Raw genomic sequence first — 18,558 nt, 5'->3', positions numbered from 1 at the left:
AGGGGGCGCTGCTGTCCCCGCTGTCACCGCGCAGTCCGACAGTGGGAGAACCGCTCCACTACGTCAAGCCGTCCCCGTCCGCTCGGTAAAGATGTCTGCGTCGGGTGCAGGCGGTTGCGGACCCGGTCCCGGCTCCGCTCCGGGTGCTGGGTCCGGGGCTTCCAACCCCCGAAAGTTCAGCGAGAAGATAGCGCTCCACACACAGCGCCAAGCAGAGGAGACGGCCGCCTTCCAGGAGGTCATGATGGACATCTCCTCCACCCGGGTAAGGCGCACTCTGAGACGGCAGGAGGAGGAGGAGGAGAGCCGCTTAGTGGGAGCGGAGGCCTCGGGAGTTTTGTAACCCCGAATAACGGCCCCTACATGGCGGTGTGCGGGTATTCTAACAGCCGGCAGCTCCTCTGACGTCGGCCCGGAGTTTAGTGAATAACCACGGGGTGGATAAAAGTCAGCTTGTCCCGTTTCCTCTCCGCTGTTAGCCGGCTAGTGCTAACTAGCGGCTAACTAGCGGCTACTAGCCTGGCTTGTTTACGGTCTGCTGTCATCCGCGCTTCCAGCGCTAGCCTCCAAGTGCTCCGCGTAATGTAGATTAAAGTCATCGGTCCGCACGAACAGCTCTCCTACCGAGGACTTTTTAGGGAGCTGACAGGGACGGAGATGTTAAGGTGTTTTGGTGGAGGTTTGTGTGGTAAACTAAGTGACTTTGGTGGACGTGTTTGGGTTAAGTTCAGAGCTAGCCTGGTTAGACAGCCTTTAGTCTTTATCAACCCCAGCAGCATCGATGTGTGTCCTCATCGGAAGGCTAACCAGGACCGTCTGGGTTCACTGTGGGTCCCTCTGGATGAAGTCACTTTTGGAGAGGAGCAGTTCTAAGAGTTAGATGGGGTTACATGGAGTTGATTTATCACACACACGTTGAATGTTATGACATCTTATACTTCAGAGAGTTGACCTGCCCATAACTCCATAATAACCTTTATTATACCTAATGTATTATGATTACACGAGTTACATCTTTAATTGGATGCGGATGTGTTCCATGTTTAAGAGAAAGTGGGGTCCCTGACTCTCTGCGGGAATGTAAAGGTGGCGGTTATGACCTTTATAACTAACCATTAAGTCACTGACGCCTCAAATCAGTTCTATGTAGCTGTTAATTTGGACTTGTTTGATTCGGATTCCTCTGCTGGGCTAGGCCCGGCCTCCCACGTTTGGCATGCCAATCTGGAGCGAGGTTTGTCTGCTTGTTTAAAACAACCACATAAAACAAATGTTCTTTCGATATCACTAAGGGGTGAAAAGTTCCAGATTAAATGTCTCGTGCTAGATGTTGGGTAGAAGCGGCAGATTCATTGAAGAGTTGGCCACAAAATACAAGTCCCAGCCAGTGTGTGTGTGTGTGTGTGTCACCAACCCTCTTTCGTACCTCTATTCACTGGGGTCTCCCCCCTCCCACCCTGTAAATTGTGTCTCCTCACGGAATTCTATTCAGACCCTTCCAAGGCACCCAGACACACAGAAAAACTCATTATAGACAGACACGTTCCAGACATGTTTTCGGGGTGTAAACGGGACCTTCACTTGGGCACTGTGAAGTATGATTTACTTCCGATACTGCATCAATGTCCGTATTTATCTTTTCAACAATATTATTTTATCGCGTCAGTGTTCTGTGTACGGCTGTGTTGTATCAAGCCATCGTCCACTACTGTATAGCGGTTTTTTAATACTATAATATATTGAGCGTACACTTAATGGTCATGTTATGTGTACATGACATCGGCCCTGGCCTGTTTAATCAGTCAGTCGTTATAATCACACACTTCAACATAGAGCTGGTGTTGTGGTGTTTGGGCTGGTTTTAATAATGCGTCGTCCAAGGCACCTCGGTACAATGGAAATTCCAACGTGTAGTTCTTGCGGCTCTATTAATAGAGGCACAATACGTTGTATTTATGAAATGAATAGGGCAATAAACACGGACACACCCACCACGCGCAAACACATGCCAGCTGGGAGGCATGCAGGCCGAGTGTGTTTTACTGCAGCAATGCGATCCAATCAGCTAATAGCAACCAGGAGGGGTGTGGGTGTGTGTGGGGGGGGGGGGGGTGTTGTGTGTGTGTGTGTGTGTGTGTGTGTGTGTGTGTGTGTGAGAGCAGAAGAGATAAGATATGTTTTTAACATATTTGGAGAGACCAAAATCAACTGTGTGTCTTGATTGGTTGGAATTGTGGAGTTCAAGTGGTTTACAATATTCGTTCCATCATTGCCTCATTGATCATGTATCATCGTCTGTTTCTTATTTCTCCATGTATTGATTAATTAATTAATTCATCCCTTCCTTCATTCATTCCTTCATCCATCCCCTCTGCTCAGCTCCAGGCCCAGAAGCGCCTGGCCAGAAACCAGGGACCGTATTACGGCGGCTCCCTGCCTGACGTCAACCAGATCGGACGGAACCACCAGGACTTCCAGGTACCAGACCCCACCCCTCCCAGAGACCCCCCCCTCTCAGCTATTGACATGGGGGGGGGGGGGGCATAGGCTTTCATGGACAATGTATGTGGATAACAACAGAGGTGCCTCATCTTATCAATAACTCTTCTCTTTCTCGTTTACTTTCTACTTCACTGGCTATCTCTCTCTGTGTCCTTCTTCCCCTTTCCTCGGCTTCTATTTAACTCTCTGGGTCTCTCCCTCACCCCTCTCTCCCGCTATCCTCTCTCTCTCTCTCTCTCTCTCTCTCCCTCTCTCCCTCTCTCTCTCTCTCTCTCTCTCTCTCTCTCTCTCTCTCTCTCTCTCTCTCTCTCTCTCTCTCTCTCTCTCTCTCTCTCTCTCTCTCTCTCTCTCTCTCTCTCTCTCTCTCTCTCTCTCTCTCTCTCTCTCTCTCTCTCTCTCTCTCTCTGTGTGTGTGTTTCTCTCCCAGGGCTCGTTCTCCTCCACCCTGGAGTCCAGTCGCTCCACCCGACACCATGGTCTGGTGGAGCGGGTGCAGCGGGACCGCCACTTCGTGTCCCCGGTACGACCGTACCGCAACCGACAAGTATCCTTTAGTCAGCCAATCGGCTGCTGCGGAACACGGAGCCCATGGTGCCCAACCTGAGGTTCAGGAGCCAACTTGGGCTCTCTGTTTTGCATACCAGGGTCACGGTTCATTGCTTACTAATGAGTTATAGATATTTGACACCATTTTGATAAAGAATATGTCAATTAGATGTAAATGTCCCAAATTACATGATTGATTTTAAATTGAGTTTGATGTGATCACTTCCTGCTGTTGTTGCCTTGACCAATCGCATGCTCAGATGGACAACGCAGCGTATAACCCCGCCTACCTGTCCCTGCCCCCCGACCCCAGCTGGAGAAGGTAAGAGTCAGGACCCCAACTCCCCAGTGGTCTCCATGGAAACGTGGGTATCCACATAGATGCCTGTTCCCTCCAGCTGTCCTCTCTTTTCTCTCTGAAAGCCTCTGCCACAACGCCTCTAAACCAGCGCAAAAACGCAGATGTTGTTGAAACTCCCGCCTCTAGAGTTTCACTAAACTTAGTTTTGGCTCAAACTTTTAACCAAGCTGTTTATTTCTTGGAAAAACGTTCCCACATTAAACATGGCTTTCCGACGTCCTCCACGTGGCTAATGCTAATGCTTCTGCATGCAAACCATAGCATTAGCTTGTGATAGAGTAGTTAGCTTCTATTGCTATGACGGTACGCCTGCATGCTAACGATAGCATTACATGGTTTTAGCGTGATGCTGACTTATTAGCGTTGCTTCCTTACTCGCGCTAAGAGCAGTTCTTGGTTTTCCGTCTCCTTGAGAGACTCCTTTCTCTTCTGGTCAATCATTCCTCTGGACTGCTGCCCTCTGACGGGCCTCCTGGCTTCTAGTACTAATAGCATCACATTTACTAAACCCTGGCTTTACACTTCCAACGTGAACACACACACACACACACAAGCACACACACACAGATGAAAACAAACATGAATGAAGACGGACACGCACGCACATCGTATGTAAACACACACACACCTTCACAGTACACGCGGACGCAATCCCTTACACACAGATGCACACGCATGAATGAAAACTGACTCACACACGCACACACACACACACACACACGGACCCTAGCAGACACATGTGTGCCTCAAGGGTGTGGTTATAACACAAGACATGACCTCACTTTTTATCAGACTAGTTGCTAGGAGACCGATACTAACGAAGCAGGCAGTGAGTACTGGAAGGTGAGTCAGCCCCTGGAGGTTATTCCCTTGATTCATCAGCAACGGTTCTGTCTGGGTATTGCGTAGGTTTGGGATCTAGGTTAGATGCTAGATGTGTAGGTACTTGTTTGAAGACAGGTTCCATTTGGGTATTGAGCTACAAGTCTGAGTTAGGAGAGACCAGAAGAAACATCTGGGGATTTCTAAATGCAGGTTAGTTAACCAGCCGTTACCATACCTACAGCTCTCTCATTGGACAGGAAATTGGCTGTAAATTGTCACTAATCACATGACATCATCAGCGTCAGTGATTGGCCAAGAGAAACAGGAAGTAGTATAATGCTTCCACAGCACAATCGATCACACTGTGTGTGTGTGTGTGTGTGTGTGTGTGTGTGTGTGTGTGTGTGTGTGTGTGTGTGTGTGTGTGTGTGTGTGTGTGTCGGCAGAAGGCTTTGATTTAGTAGGTCAGTCTCGCAGCTTTGGCCGTCTCTGAGATAAAGTGGCCTGTAAATATGCCAGAGGAAGCTGCTGAGTTTGGAAACAAACGCACCCTGTTATCACTCACACACGCACACACGCGCGCTCCATCTGTTCAAACTGGCTCCACTCGTTCCTTCCATTCCTGCTCCTTCTTTTGGCTTGTGGTCTCCATCCCCCTCCCTGCTGCTGCTCCTCCTCCTCCTCCTCCTCCTCCTCCTCCTGGTGAAGGAGAGAAGGTAACCATGCTCATTGTGTCTGTGGCTCATGCAAGGAACTGGTGTGGAAACTTTCCCGGGGATAGAAGCCATTTGTTTCGTCTCCCCACTACCGCACTCAACAGGTGAACTCCTCCTCCTCCTCTTCTCTCCTCTTCTCTTCTCTTCTCTTCTCTTCTCTTCTCTCCGTCCTTTTAGTTCCCTCTCCTTTCCTTTTTCCCCCTCTCCTTTCCACAACTGTATATTGGCTACAACACATTGCTATTCTTCGTGTACGTTCCTCAAGAAACATGGCCTTAAAATCCCCACTGGAGTCTACATTTTGACGTTGAAGGCTCTGAGAAGCCCTCGACACACAACTGTCAATGCGGACGGGAAAACCGCCCATCCGTCTGGGTCTTCTGATGTCAGTCCCTTTGTTTTGTAGAAGCTTGAGTCGATGGTCTACCACATGGCGGTGTTACACTGTAGTGTCTTAGTTAGGGGTTCTGGGCTCGATGTCTGCGGTATTCCTGTGGGCCTCCTAGGACAAGATGCCCTCTCCCCTGCCTGCTTCCAAACGAGGTTCATCTAGAACCCGCTGTAGGTCTCTGTAGATCAGATGGCGCTAAACGGCTGATTGGTTTCAGCACCAGGTCTCTGGAAAGCAGCACCTTGTTGACACCTGTGCTGTCGCCGGTTTGAAATGTTGTCGCGTGTACAGGAAGGACTTTATTTTGAACAACTGATTCTGAGCTATCAGATATATTTGCTTGCATAGATACAAACACACAGAACTCTGATAGGCGCTGATAACGGAGCCAGTCGAGCTTAACCACATTTTGCATCTCTAAATGTCAGTTCGCTCTGTAACTGTGAGCTAACTGGCTAGCGTGTTAGCTCCACAAACTGCTGACATACTAGACCAGTAGTGAGTGAAGGCAGCAGGCCCAGTCCAGAAGATGGTAGGACTTTTCTTTTTCTCAACCTGAACTTCTCATTGTTTGTCATCGATGCAGTGCGATCACTGTGTAATTGTCCGTACCTCTATTTCTCTCTTCCTTTGTTTCGCTCTCTCGCTCTCTCTCTCGCTCTCTCTCTCTCTCTCTCTCTCTCTCTCTCTCTCTCTCTCTCTCTCTCTCTCTCTCTCTCTCTCTCTCTCTCTCTCTCTCTCTCTCTCTCTCTCTCTCTCATATGCTGTGTGGATGTCTCTCGCCCCTCTCCAGGACCAACTCTGACTCTGCGCTCCACACCAGTGTGATGAACCCCCCCTTGGGGGACCCCTTCTCCTCCGGCCACAGCCTCCCCCCCCAGGCCCCCCGGCGGGCCGGGCAGCCGGAGGGCGAGGGGCGGAGAAGTACGTAGGGCCGTGTTTGTTTTTTCTGAATTAATTAATGAATCTGATTGTTTTATACAGCGCCTTTCTCATACTCACGGTCGCTTGACAGTGCTTACACAGAACAAAACAGCACAACAACACAAATCATATATACCGAGGGTCTATGCATTCACGGACGGATAGAGCTAGGGAGTTCCAGAGTTGGGGGGGAGGGGGGGGGGGCACGACGCTGAAAGACCTGCCACCCAGGGTGGAGAGTCTGCTGCGGGGGACGGAGAGGAGAGGCTTGTGGTCAGATGACCCGGGTGAGACCTCCTCTGTTCCCTGGTCGGCCATCTTGACCCGCGCTGTTTGTCCCCTCAGTGTTCCCGTACCCCGTCCCGCCCATCGAGGAGAACGTTCTGGACGAAGGGAAACTGCTCAAGCCCTGGGACTCCAAGAAGGTAAGCGACTCACCTGTCTGTCTCTCTACCCTGTCTGTCTCTTTACCTGTCTGTCCCTCTGTCTCTCTACCTGTCTCTCTCTCTGTCTATCTACCTGTCTGTCTCTTTACCAGTCTGTCCCTCTTTCTCTCTACCTGTCTGTCTCTCTGTTTCTCTACCTGTCTTTCTCTCTACCTGTGTGTGTGTCTCTCTGTTTCTCTCCCTGTCTATCTCTCTGTCTGTCTTACTCCACACTCCACATGTCTCTCTACTTGGCCCCCAACCAGTTTACCTGTCTATCTACCGTCTCTATATCTATCCATCTAGCTGTCTCTCTGGCCGTCTGTCTATCTGCCCGTCTGTCCGCTACCTGTCGGCCTATTGTCGTGGTATTGGGAGTTATAATGAACTAACAGTGCTTATCTACTCCTGGCTAGTTGCCAATGCTGTCGTCGCGTCCCAAGTCCTGCGAAGTTCCTGGTATCAAGTAAGAGGCTCACTCGCTCACTCACTCACTCGCTCACTCACTCACTCGCTCACTCACTCACTCACTCACTCACTCGCTCACTCACTCGCTCACTCACTCACTCACTCGCTCACTCGCTCACTCACTCACTCACTCACTCGCTCACTCGCTCGCTCACTCACTCACTCACTCACTCGCTCACTCACTCACTCACTCGCTCGCTCGCTCGCTCGCTCACTCACTCACTCACTCGCTCGCTCGCTCGCTCACTCACTCACTCACTCACTCACTCACTCGCTCATTCACTCACTCACTCACTCACTTGCGCACTGGCTAAAACGTTTTTAATTTGACCTCTTCGGACAGCTTGGGCCATACTCTCTGTCATCAATCAATGCTTGTCATTCAAACTCACTCACTCACAGTTAGTTAGTTAGTTCCACTCTAGTAGGGCTGGCCCGAATGCCATTTTTCAGGCTTCGAATACTCGTTGGTTTTTCCGAGCGAATATTCGAATACTCGTTCCAGAAAAACACACCATCAAAAACAACATTAATAATCCCTATATACTCCCTGGAACCGATTTTGACAGTATCTGAATATTTTGTTGAAGATTTAATAGCTTTTGAACGTTAATTAGTAGGCCTAAGTAAGTTGGAGTTCCTTAGTTTTTCCTTGTTGAAGCGAACAGCTGTTGTTCCGTTCCAAATCAGCTGTCCTCTGCCATCTCAGCCCTTAAGGGAGCTTTTCAATTCATTCTGGAACGTGCATCTTTTCAGGGAATTTGTACAATAAATCCATAACAAATACCGAATATTGATTGTCTTATGTGTCCATATTATATCCATTATATTGACCGGGTATTCGCAAGACGCTCACGCTCTGCAGAAAGCCAGTCACAGTTGATTGGCGCGGCGCTGTACAGCGAACGTAAACAAACAACTAAGCTAAGGTTAGCATTTCACTAAGCATTTCTTTTCCTCCCGAGATCCCACTAATGTTGTTATAAAGTAAGGGGAAACAAGATATATATTCTCCCTCCACCTCTCTCGCTTCTCTGCTCGGTGTCGCTTATAGTTTGCCTCCCTCGCTCTGGTAACGTCACGTTGGCCTACGTGTAACAACGAAGCCCCGAATACTGATTTAAGCTTCGAATAATAATTTTCCGAACGAGTATTCGAATAATTCGGGCCAGCCCTACACTCTAGTTAGTTTAGCCAAACATTTATTGATCTCTCTTTCTATTTCTTCTTCCCTCCTCCTTTATTTTCTCCCCCCTCTCCTCCCCCCCCCCTCTCCTCCCCTCCTCCCTCTTCTCCTCCCCTCTCCCCTCTATCCCCCCTCTCCTCCTCCCTCTTCTCCTCCCCTCTCCCCTCTATCCTCCCTCTCCTCCCCCCTCCTCTCCTCTCCTCTCTCCTCTCCCCTCTCCTCTCCCCTCCTCTCCCCTCTCCCCCCTCCTCCCCCCCCCCCCCCCCCCCCCCCAGTATCTTCCCCTCCCCGGAGCAGCCCTCCTCCACCACGGTCCACCTGCCCCCCCCGGCCCTCAACACGGGGGGCTCCCTGCCCGACCTGTCCAGCCTGCACTTCCCCTCCCCGCTGCCCACGCCCCTGGACCACGACGAGCCGGGCTACCCCGGGTCGGCCTCCCTCAGCGGGGGCAGCAGCACCGGCAGCCTGGCCTCCACGCTCAACCACCTGGGCATCAACCCCTTGCACGGCGCCGGGCACGCCTTCCACCAGCACTCCCCTGGTAGGGTGGGGGTGGGGGTGTGTGTGTTAGAGCTGGGCGATTAATCGGTTTTTAATCGTAATTCGAATTTATGGTCAATAATCTATATAAAAAAAAAAACGATTATGGCGGAAAACATTTTTTTGAGTGTTTAGAGGTTGCCTAAAGTCTGTGGCAACCAAATTTAGCTTTTGTTAATCATTGTTAATCTTCAAATAAAATCCAAACTTAAAAAAATAGATATATTTGTCAACTATCGATTCAAATCGATAATCGGGTTTGAGGTTTTATTTTTAGGCCAAATCGCCCAGCCCTAGTGTGTGTGTGTGTGTGTGTGTGTGTGCGCGTGTGCGTGCGTGCGTGCGTGTGTGCGCGCGCGCGCGGGCGGCCATCATGTCTTTGTAATGTCTGGATATTGTTGTTGTTTTGTATAAACGTCAAGCCCACGTTTTCGGTATAATCGTGGGCTTGTTCCGACTTCCTTTCACACCCTCAAGTAGAGGTGAGATATTTTAGATTAGCTATACTTAGATGAGGCTGATAAGTTGACTCTGCCATACTTGGGGCCCTATGATGTCTGCGATGTTGAAACTGCCGAAATCTAGAAATGGAATCAACTGTTAAACATGAACATTTAAAAAGTGTACTGTTATAACTTGTTTAAATGTTGACGTTGCATTAATTAACTATGGTAGACACTGTTGCTGATGATGCAATTAGAGGACACAAATCATAAAACACAGAATTTGGGGGGAAAAATACGGAATTTGGAAAAAAATAAACCGGAATTCATGTGGCTCTATGAACTCGGTTAACTGATCTCATCAACTCATTGTTCGATGACAGTGCAGCAGTGACACACCAACGAGTGTGGATATAACGGGTTGGATGCATCGCTGCTCTGTTGACCTGGGAGATGGAGGTCATGTGACACTCACCTCCTCCAGCAAGAGGTGGTTGCTAGGATACGGAGGCCTGCTTGAAGGATGCTCTGTCTCACCACAATAACAAAACAAGCTCTGTGTGTGTGTGTGTGTGTGTGTGTGTGTGTGTGTGTGTGTGTGTGTGTGTGTGTGTGTGTGTGTGTGTGTGTGTGTGTGTGTGTGTGTGTGTGTGTGTGTGTGTGATGTCGTTCTGAGTAAATCTCAGAAAGACCAGGGCAGATGTCCTTGTCCCTCGCCTGGTGAAACAGAGAGTGAAAGAGACCGAGAGCTACGCTGAGGGAGAGAGAGAGAGAGACGGACATGAGCCATGTTTTATTCCCGTGATTGAATTCTAAATGCGTTTCGTTCCGCCCCCTCCCTGACGGGATCTGACCGGTGTCTCCCCCCCCCCCCAGGTCTCCTGGCGTCCCTCCAGAGCACACTGAGTCTCTCCTCCCTGCACTCGTCGCTAAGCAACCCCAACATCCAATCGTCTCTCAGCAGCCACTCCTTCCCCAGCTCCCTAAGCTCCACCTCCCTGCAGTCGTCGCTTAGCAACCCCTCCCTGCAGTCCTCGCTATGCTCCTCCCCCTCGCTGGCCTCCTCCCTCAGCAGCCAATCGCTGCACTCCTCGCTGAGCAACTCCTCCCTGAGCGGCCAGCCGGTCGCCAGTAGCAACCCCAGCTACAGCAGCGCCGTGGGCGGGGCCAGCTCCTGTGGCTCCTCCTACTCGCCGCTCCTGAGTGGCCAGGGGCAGCCGCCACTCAGCACGTCGCCGCGGAGGCGGGCCCAGCTGTCGCCGCTCATCCTGCCCATGGGGGGGGAGGGACGGAGGCACCCCTCCAAACAGTTCTCCCCCACCATCTCCCCCACGCTGTCCTCCATCACACAGGTAACTCACACTCACTCACCCTCACTTTCACCCTCGCTCTCCGTCACACACACTCACTCACTCTGACTCACTCACCTTCACTCTGACTCACTCTGACTCACTCTCACCTTCACCTTCACTCTGACTCACTCACCCTCACTCTCACCTTCACCTTCACTCTGACTCACTCACCCTCACTCTCACCTTCACCTTCACTCTGACTCACTCACCTTCACTCTGACTCACCCTCACTCTGACTCACTCTCACCTTCACCTTCACTCTGACTCACTCACCTTCACTCTGACTCACTCTGACTCACTCTCACCTTCACCTTCACTCTGACTCACTCACCTTCACTCTGACTCACTCTGACTCACACTCACCCTCACTCTGACTCACTCACCTTCACTCTGACTCTCACCCTCACTCTGACTCACTCTCACCCTCACCTTCACTCTGACTCACTCACCTTCACTCTCACCCTCACTCTGACTCACTCTCATCTTCACTCTGACTCACTCACCTTCACTCTGACTCACCCTCACTCTGACTCACTCTCACCCTCACCCTCACTCTGACTCACTCACCTTCACTCTGACACTCACCCTCACTCTGACTCACTCTGACTCACTCACCTTCACTCTCACCCTCACTCTGACTCACTCTCACCTTCACTCTGACTCACTCACCTTCACTCTGACTCACCCTCACTCTGACTCACTCTCACCCTCACCCTCACTCTGACTCACTCACCCTCACTCTGACTCACTCTGACTCACTCACCTTCACTCTCACCCTCACTCTGACTCACTCTCACCTTCACTCTGACTCACTCACCTTCACTCTGACTCACCCTCACTCTGACTCACTCACACTCACCCTCACTCTGACTCACTCGTACTCACCCTCACCTTCACTCTCATTCACTCACACTCTCACTCACTTATGCTCACACTTTCACTGTCACTCACACTCTCTCACTCTCACACGTTCACTCTGACACTCTCACACTTTCATTCTCACTCACTATTAGGGCCTGACCGATTTATCGGCCTGCCGATTTAATCGGCCGATTATAGCCTTTTTGAAAATAATCGGCATCGGCCAAAAAGACGCAGATTACAACCGATTTTTTTTAATTTATTTTTTTTTATGTTATTGCGCTTAGTATCCTGCAGATTGCGCCCCTACTCGCCTTGCTAACTAACAACTTTAGCTGGAGTAAAAAAGAGGAGATTGAATTTTACCGTACAACATGAAAGCACGCTCGCTCAGGCAGCTGCGCGCTCACCTCACCAATGTACACAAGACGCGTTGTTTGAGCATGTTGTGCCTGTTTTTCTTTAGGTCCCAGGCCATGTTAATTTGTTATACTGTAGACTCTAACGGTGAGACCATACTGCTCAGCACGCACGTGTTAGTCACTGCTCACGAGCGCAGCACATTGGGAGTTAGTTATTTATTTTACATTTTACATTACACTCATTTTTGACTGTAAATGTATTCTAAAACACTCAAAGGTTCTGCATTCAATTCACATATTCGTCAAAAGTGTTTAAAGTATATTTAAGGTATCAAAAACTATGTTTTATATGCTTTTGTTTATTTTTTTTATTTTTTTTTAATCGGCCGATTAAATCGTAATCGTAATTTTTCTCTGAAAATAATCAGCATCGGCACTCAAAAATCAATATCGGTCGGGCCCTACTCACTATCACACTTTCACTCTCACTATCACACTTTCACTCTAACTCACACTCTCAAACTCATTAACTCTCACTCACTCACTCACTCACTCACTCACTCACTCACTCACTCACTCACTCACTCACTCACTCACTCACTCACTCACTCACTCACTCACTCACTCACAGTGCTGTCGTGGTGTCTGGAGCTCAGTTCCACCCTACTGCCTACTCTGGGGTCCGGCTGCCCGTTTAACCTCCCCCTCCCCTCCCCTCCCCTCCCCTCTCCTCCCCGCTCCCCTCCCCTCCCCTCCCCTCTCCTCCCCCAGGGAGTCCCTCTGGACACCAGCAAGCTGCCCCTGGACCAACGGCTACCCCCCTACCCCTTCAACCAGCAGCTCCACCAGAACCACCACCCCCAACAGAACCACCACCCCCAGCAGAACCACCACCCCCAGCAGAACCACCACCCCCAGCAGAACCAGGGCAGCTGTGTCCCCCCCAGCAGCCAGCAGCAGCAGCCTCCCCCCTCCTCCTCCTCCCTGGGTCAGCAGAACCCCCACCTCACCCAGATGCACCGGCTCCAGCAGCAGAACAGGCCCAACCCCTCCCCCGCGCACCTCCACCACCAACACCAGTATCAGCAGCAACAACAACAGCAACAACAACAGCAGCAGCAGCAGCAACAACAACAACAACAACAACAACACCAACAACGGCAGCAGCAGCAGCAACAACAGCAGCAGCAGCAGCAGCAGCAGCAGCAACAACAACAACAACAACAACAACAACAGGATCAGCAGCAACAACAACATCAACAACAACAGCAGCAGCAGCAGAACCTTCAGCTCCAGAACCTGCGAAACGCGCAGATCCAGATCCAGCAGCACTTAAGAACGGTAAGCTGGTTCCCTTACGTTACCACGGCGACCTGCAAGGGAGGCCGAGACCGACCACAGTCCGTGGTCTAGATTGAACCGTCTTAAACAGTCAAAGTGTCCGGGCAGCCCGTCAGCAAAATGCTTCCTAAAATAGTAACGTAATACTTGTAGCGGTGTAATACTATGGAAACTCTAATCCGCAGAAGTGCACAAGTCTTGTTTTGCTAGCTCTCAGTTGGGTATTTGATGGCCTAATACTCTCCCTCGGGTCCCCGTCCCTCCTCTAGCAGCAGAGACCGGCCAGCGGGCCCCTGGACGCCCCCAGCACCCCGCTGATAAAGAGCGAGACCCAGCAGGAGCAGTGTGAGCAGTCTCTCGGGGGCCACTCGGACCCCCAGAGAGCCAGCGGGCTGATGCAGCTGCAGCAGCTCAACCACTCCATCGCCTCCGAGCTGGGACTCTACAACGTACGCACTGACAGAACCAGCTGCTAGGACACGCATGCAGACCTAGATACACACGTATAGACCTAGATACACACGTATAGACCTATATAGACCTAGATACACACATATAGACCTAGATACACAGGTATAGACCTATATAGACCTAGATACACACATATAGACCTAGATACACACGTATAGACCTATATAGACCTAGATACACACATATAGACCTAGATAAACGCGTATAGACCTATATAGACCTAGATACACACATATAGACCTAGATACACACGTATAGACCTATATAGACCTAGATACACACATATAGACCTAGATACACAGGTATAGACCTATATAGACCTAGATACACACATATAGACCTAGATACACACGTATAGACCTATATAGACCTAGATACACACATATAGACCTAGATACACAGGTATAGACATAGATACACAGGTATAGACCTAGATACACAGGTATAGACCTAGATACACAGGTATAGACCTAGATACACACGTATAGACCTATATAGACCTAGATACACACATATAGACCTAGATACACACGTATAGACCTATATAGACCTAGATACACACGTATAGACCTAGATACACACGTACAGACCTAGATACACACGTACAGACCTAGATACACATGTATAGACCTAGATACACACGTATAGACCTATATAGACCTAGATACACACGTATAGACCTAGATACACACGTATAGACCTAGATACACACGTATAGACCTAGATACACACGTATAGACCTAGATACACACGTATAGACCTATATAGACCTAGATACACTCATACAGACCTATATAGACCTAGATACACACATACAGACCTAGATAGACCTAGATACACACATACAGACCTATGTAAACACATACAGACCTATATAGACCTAGATACAAACATATAGACGGATAAGAGATAAGGACCCGGTCTTGCTAAGATAAATCAGGTGGCCGACTACAGAGGAGGTAAAGTAACCAGGTGAACTAAACCAGAGATGAGGTGGATCATACGCCCACGAGACTAACAGGAAGTCAGCAGAAATAGGGCTGTTTCACTAACCTTTGGAAAGCCCCCAAAATGTTTCTGCAGAATTACACAGAAACGGCTCCTCTATTCTTGGCACCGGAAAGGTAGAAGAGGAAGAGTTGTGTTGTGTGGGGGGGGGGGGGGGGGGGGGGGGGGGGGTTAAACCCACTGAGTCATAACTCAGACCTGGTGCAGGTGAGGTCACTGCACATCAGAGAACATCAATACATACTGACACTGTCACAGTCATCTATTATTCTAAACAAGCTGTTAACTCTCAATACCTTATGTTCATATATATATTTTAATATGTACAGAATATCTTGTTTCTAACGCTGTGTCTTAGTCTAAGTTTAAGTCTGTCCGACTGTGTCTATCTTGCTGTATAACTGTGACTAAGTCTCTGTCCAACTATCTGTCTAACTCTATTTAACTGAGTTTAACTATATTTAACTGAGTTTAACTCTCTATTTAACTGAGTTTAACTCTCTATTTAACTATATTTAACTGAGTTTAACTCTCTTTTTAACTGAGTTTAAAACTATATCTACCTCCCTGTTTAACTGAGTTTAACTCTCTATTTAACTATATTTAACTGAGTTTAACTCTCTTTTTAACTGAGTTTAAAACTATCTACCTCCCTGTTTAACTGAGTTTGACTCTCTATTTAACTATATTTAAATGAGTTTAACTCTATCTACCTCCCTGTTTAACTGAGTTTAACTATATCTAGCTCCCTGTCTAACTCTCTGTACTGTAGGATACTCTGTTTGACTCTATTTAATTGAGTTGAACTCTTTAACTCTCTCTGTACTCTGTAGGATACTCTGTTTGACTCTATTTAATTGAGTTGAACTCATTAACTTGGTTTAACTCACTCTGTAGGATACTCTGTTTGACTCTATTTAACTGAGGTGAACTCTTTAACTTGGTTTAACTCTCTCTGTACTCTGTAGGATACTCTGTTTGACTCTATTTAACTGAGGTGAACTCTTTAACTTGGTTTAACTCTCTCTGTACTCTGTAGGATACTCTGTTTGACTCTATTGAACTGAGGTGAACTCTTTAACTTGGTTTAACTCTCTCTGTACTCTGTAGGATACTCTGTTTGACTCTATTGAACTGAGGTGAACTCTTTAACTTGGTTTAACTCTCTCTGTACTCTGTAGGATACTCTGTTTGACTCTATTTAACTGAGGTGAACTCTTTAACTTGGTTTAACTCTCTCTGTACTCTGTAGGATACTCTGTTTGACTCTATTGAACTGAGTTGAACTCTTTAACTTGGTTTAACTCTCTGTACTCTGTAGGATACTCTGTTTGACTCTATTGAACTGATTTGAACTCTTTAACTGGGTTTAAGTCTCTCTGTACTCTGTAGGATACTCTGTTTGACTCTATTGAACTGAGTTGAACTCTTTAACTGGGTTTAACTCTCTCTGTACTCTGTAGGATACTCTGTTTGACTCTATTTAACTGAGTTGAACTCTTTAACTTGGTTTAACTCTCTCTGTACTCTGTAGGACTCGCTGTTCAACTCTCTGCTGGAAGACCCCTACCTGAGTGCCCAGCTCTCCGAGAGGGGCAACCAGCAGGTACACACACACACACACACACACACGCACACACACACACCCCTACAACCACACACACACACACCCACAAACGCACACAAATACACACGCACACACACCTACAAAGACACACACACACACACACACACACACACACACACACACACACACACACACACACACACACACACACACACACAGTCCCCCAGTCCCAGGTGCCAGTGTGTGTTGTGCCCCCCCAGTTCGGTATGGAGGTTCCCGGGGAGGGTCTGTCCCTGGTGGACGGGGCCCTGGGGGACCGGAGCCAGTACCAGTCCCCCCAGGGGTCCCTGGACCTCCTGGAGCTGGGCCCCCAGCAGCAGCAGCTCCTCAACCTCCACAACCACGGCTACGGCCCCCCGGACCCCCCGCACGCCATGCCCAACATCATCCTCACCGGTGAGGCCGTCTGTCTGTCTGTCTGTCTGTCTGTCTGTCTGTCTGTCTGTCTGCCTGCCTGCCTGTCTGTCTGTCTGTACATGTCTGTCTGTCTGTCTGTCTGTCTGTCTGTCTGTCTGTCTGGTGCTCTGAACCCGTCTGTGGCTCTGAACCCGTCTGTGGCTCTGAACCCGTCTGGTGCTCTGAACCCGTCTGTGGCTCTGAACCCGTCTGTGGCTCTGAACCCGTCTGGTGCTCTGAACCCGTCTGGTGCTCTGAACCCGTCTGTGGCTCTGAACCCGTCTGTGGCTCTGAACCCGTCTGTGGCTCTGAACCCATCTGTGGCTCTGAACCCGTCTGGTGCTCTGAACCCGTCTGTGGCTCTGAACCCGTCTGTGGCTCTGAACCCGTCTGGTGCTCTGAACCCGTCTGTGGCTCTGAACCCGTCTGTGGCTCTGAACCCGTCTGTGGCTCTGAACCCGTCTGTGGCTCTGACCCCGTCTGTCTCCCCCCTCCAGGCGGCTCCCCTCCGGGCCTGTCTAAGGAGATCACCAGCGCCCTGTCCCACGTGCCGGGCTTCGAGATGGACCCCTTCTCCCTGGACCACCTGGGACTGGACCTGCTGGACGGGGACCTCATGCTGGCCGACCCGGCCGTGGAGGACTCCTTCAGGACCGACCGCCTCAAGTGACCCCCGACGACCCCAGAGCACACACACACGCATGAACACACACACACATTAGCAAACACACACTTAAACAAACACATAAACGTCAAAACCTACACCTATGCGCACACACACACAGACACACACACACACACACGTGCACAAGCACACGCACACTCTGGAGGTCATAAGGGGCTGTGCCAGAGACGAGACAGCCAATCAGGGGGAGGCGTCCGTCTCTCCTGTCTTGTCAATCAAAGCGCTATCCATGTCCCGAGGAAGGGGCGGGCTATGGGCGGAGCTAGCCGAGTGGGCGGAGCCTCCTGATGGCAGTTCCAGTTCCGGCATTACCCTGTAACCGCATGCTCGTGAAGAAACGGCATGAGCCTGCTCTATGTGACCCCGTGACCCCGTGAACCCGCGACCCCACGCTGAATGCTATCGCAAAGAGCTCACCCGGCTACCGCTGCATCCTGATTGGCTGATGATAACGCCAGGTCATGTCGCTCAACGGAGCGGTGGTTGGACCCGCCCCCGTGTGTGCTGACGACGCTCAACAGAACGCTACACCGGCGTCCGAACCGCTTGGTAGAGTCGCCATGTGAAGCCACTATAAGGACTTTCTTTTTGTACCGACCTCGCGTGGGACACGTTTAAAGCGCTTACACAACCGACACAGAGACGGACCACTGGCCAATCAGAGCGGAGGTCCTCGGCTATAATGATTCCAGACGAGTCGCCCCAACAGAAGACGAGCACCAGACCAGGACATCACCGCCTCCACCCTGGGGACAGACCAGGACACCACCGCCCCCACCCTGGGGACAGACCAGGACACCACCGCCCCCACCCTGGGGACAGACCAGGACACCACCGCCCCCACCCTGGGGACACCACTGCCCCCACCCTGGGGACAGACCAGGACATCACCGCCTCCACCCTGGGGACACCACTGCCCCCACCCTGGGGACACCACCGCCCCCATCCTGGGGACACCACCACCCCCACCCTGGGGACACCACTGCCCCCACCCTGGGGACACCACCACCCCCACCCTGGGGTCAGACCAGGACACCACCGCCTCCACCCTGGGGACACCACCACCCCCACCCTGGGGACACCACCGCCCCCACCCTGGGGACAGACCAGGACACCACCGCCCCCACC

At 50.3% G+C, this 18,558-nt stretch overlaps 1 protein-coding gene across 3 annotated transcripts; it reads left to right on the top strand.

Annotated features, from left to right (window-relative positions):
• The first annotated feature begins 7 nt into the window (after positions 1-7).
• Positions 8-17,496, top strand: LOC115545112 (CREB-regulated transcription coactivator 2). Of its 3 annotated transcripts, none has more exons than XM_030357940.1 (15): positions 8-265; positions 2,380-2,478; positions 2,930-3,046; positions 3,309-3,370; positions 4,986-5,054; positions 6,135-6,265; positions 6,611-6,690; positions 7,107-7,156; positions 8,620-8,885; positions 10,204-10,679; positions 12,674-13,243; positions 13,513-13,692; positions 16,257-16,328; positions 16,550-16,745; positions 17,243-17,496. In XM_030357940.1, the coding sequence occupies exons 1-15, from the start codon at positions 92-94 to the stop codon at positions 17,413-17,415; spliced, it is 2,715 nt and encodes a 904-aa protein (XP_030213800.1). In that variant the 5' UTR covers positions 8-91; the 3' UTR covers positions 17,416-17,496. The 3 variants fall into 3 exon arrangements, with proteins under 3 accessions (XP_030213800.1, XP_030213801.1, XP_030213802.1); XM_030357941.1 differs by having other exon boundaries at positions 92-265; positions 13,516-13,692; XM_030357942.1 differs by lacking the exon at positions 4,986-5,054 and having other exon boundaries at positions 92-265.
• The last annotated feature ends 1,062 nt before the right edge of the window (positions 17,497-18,558 follow it).

The sequence above is a fragment of the Gadus morhua genome, chromosome 6 (assembly GCF_902167405.1).
Source record: "Gadus morhua chromosome 6, gadMor3.0, whole genome shotgun sequence".
In the NCBI taxonomy this organism is placed as follows: domain Eukaryota; kingdom Metazoa; phylum Chordata; class Actinopteri; order Gadiformes; family Gadidae; genus Gadus; species Gadus morhua.
Note: the sequence above shows the minus strand (reverse complement) of the source record. Positions and strands in the feature narration are given on the sequence as shown.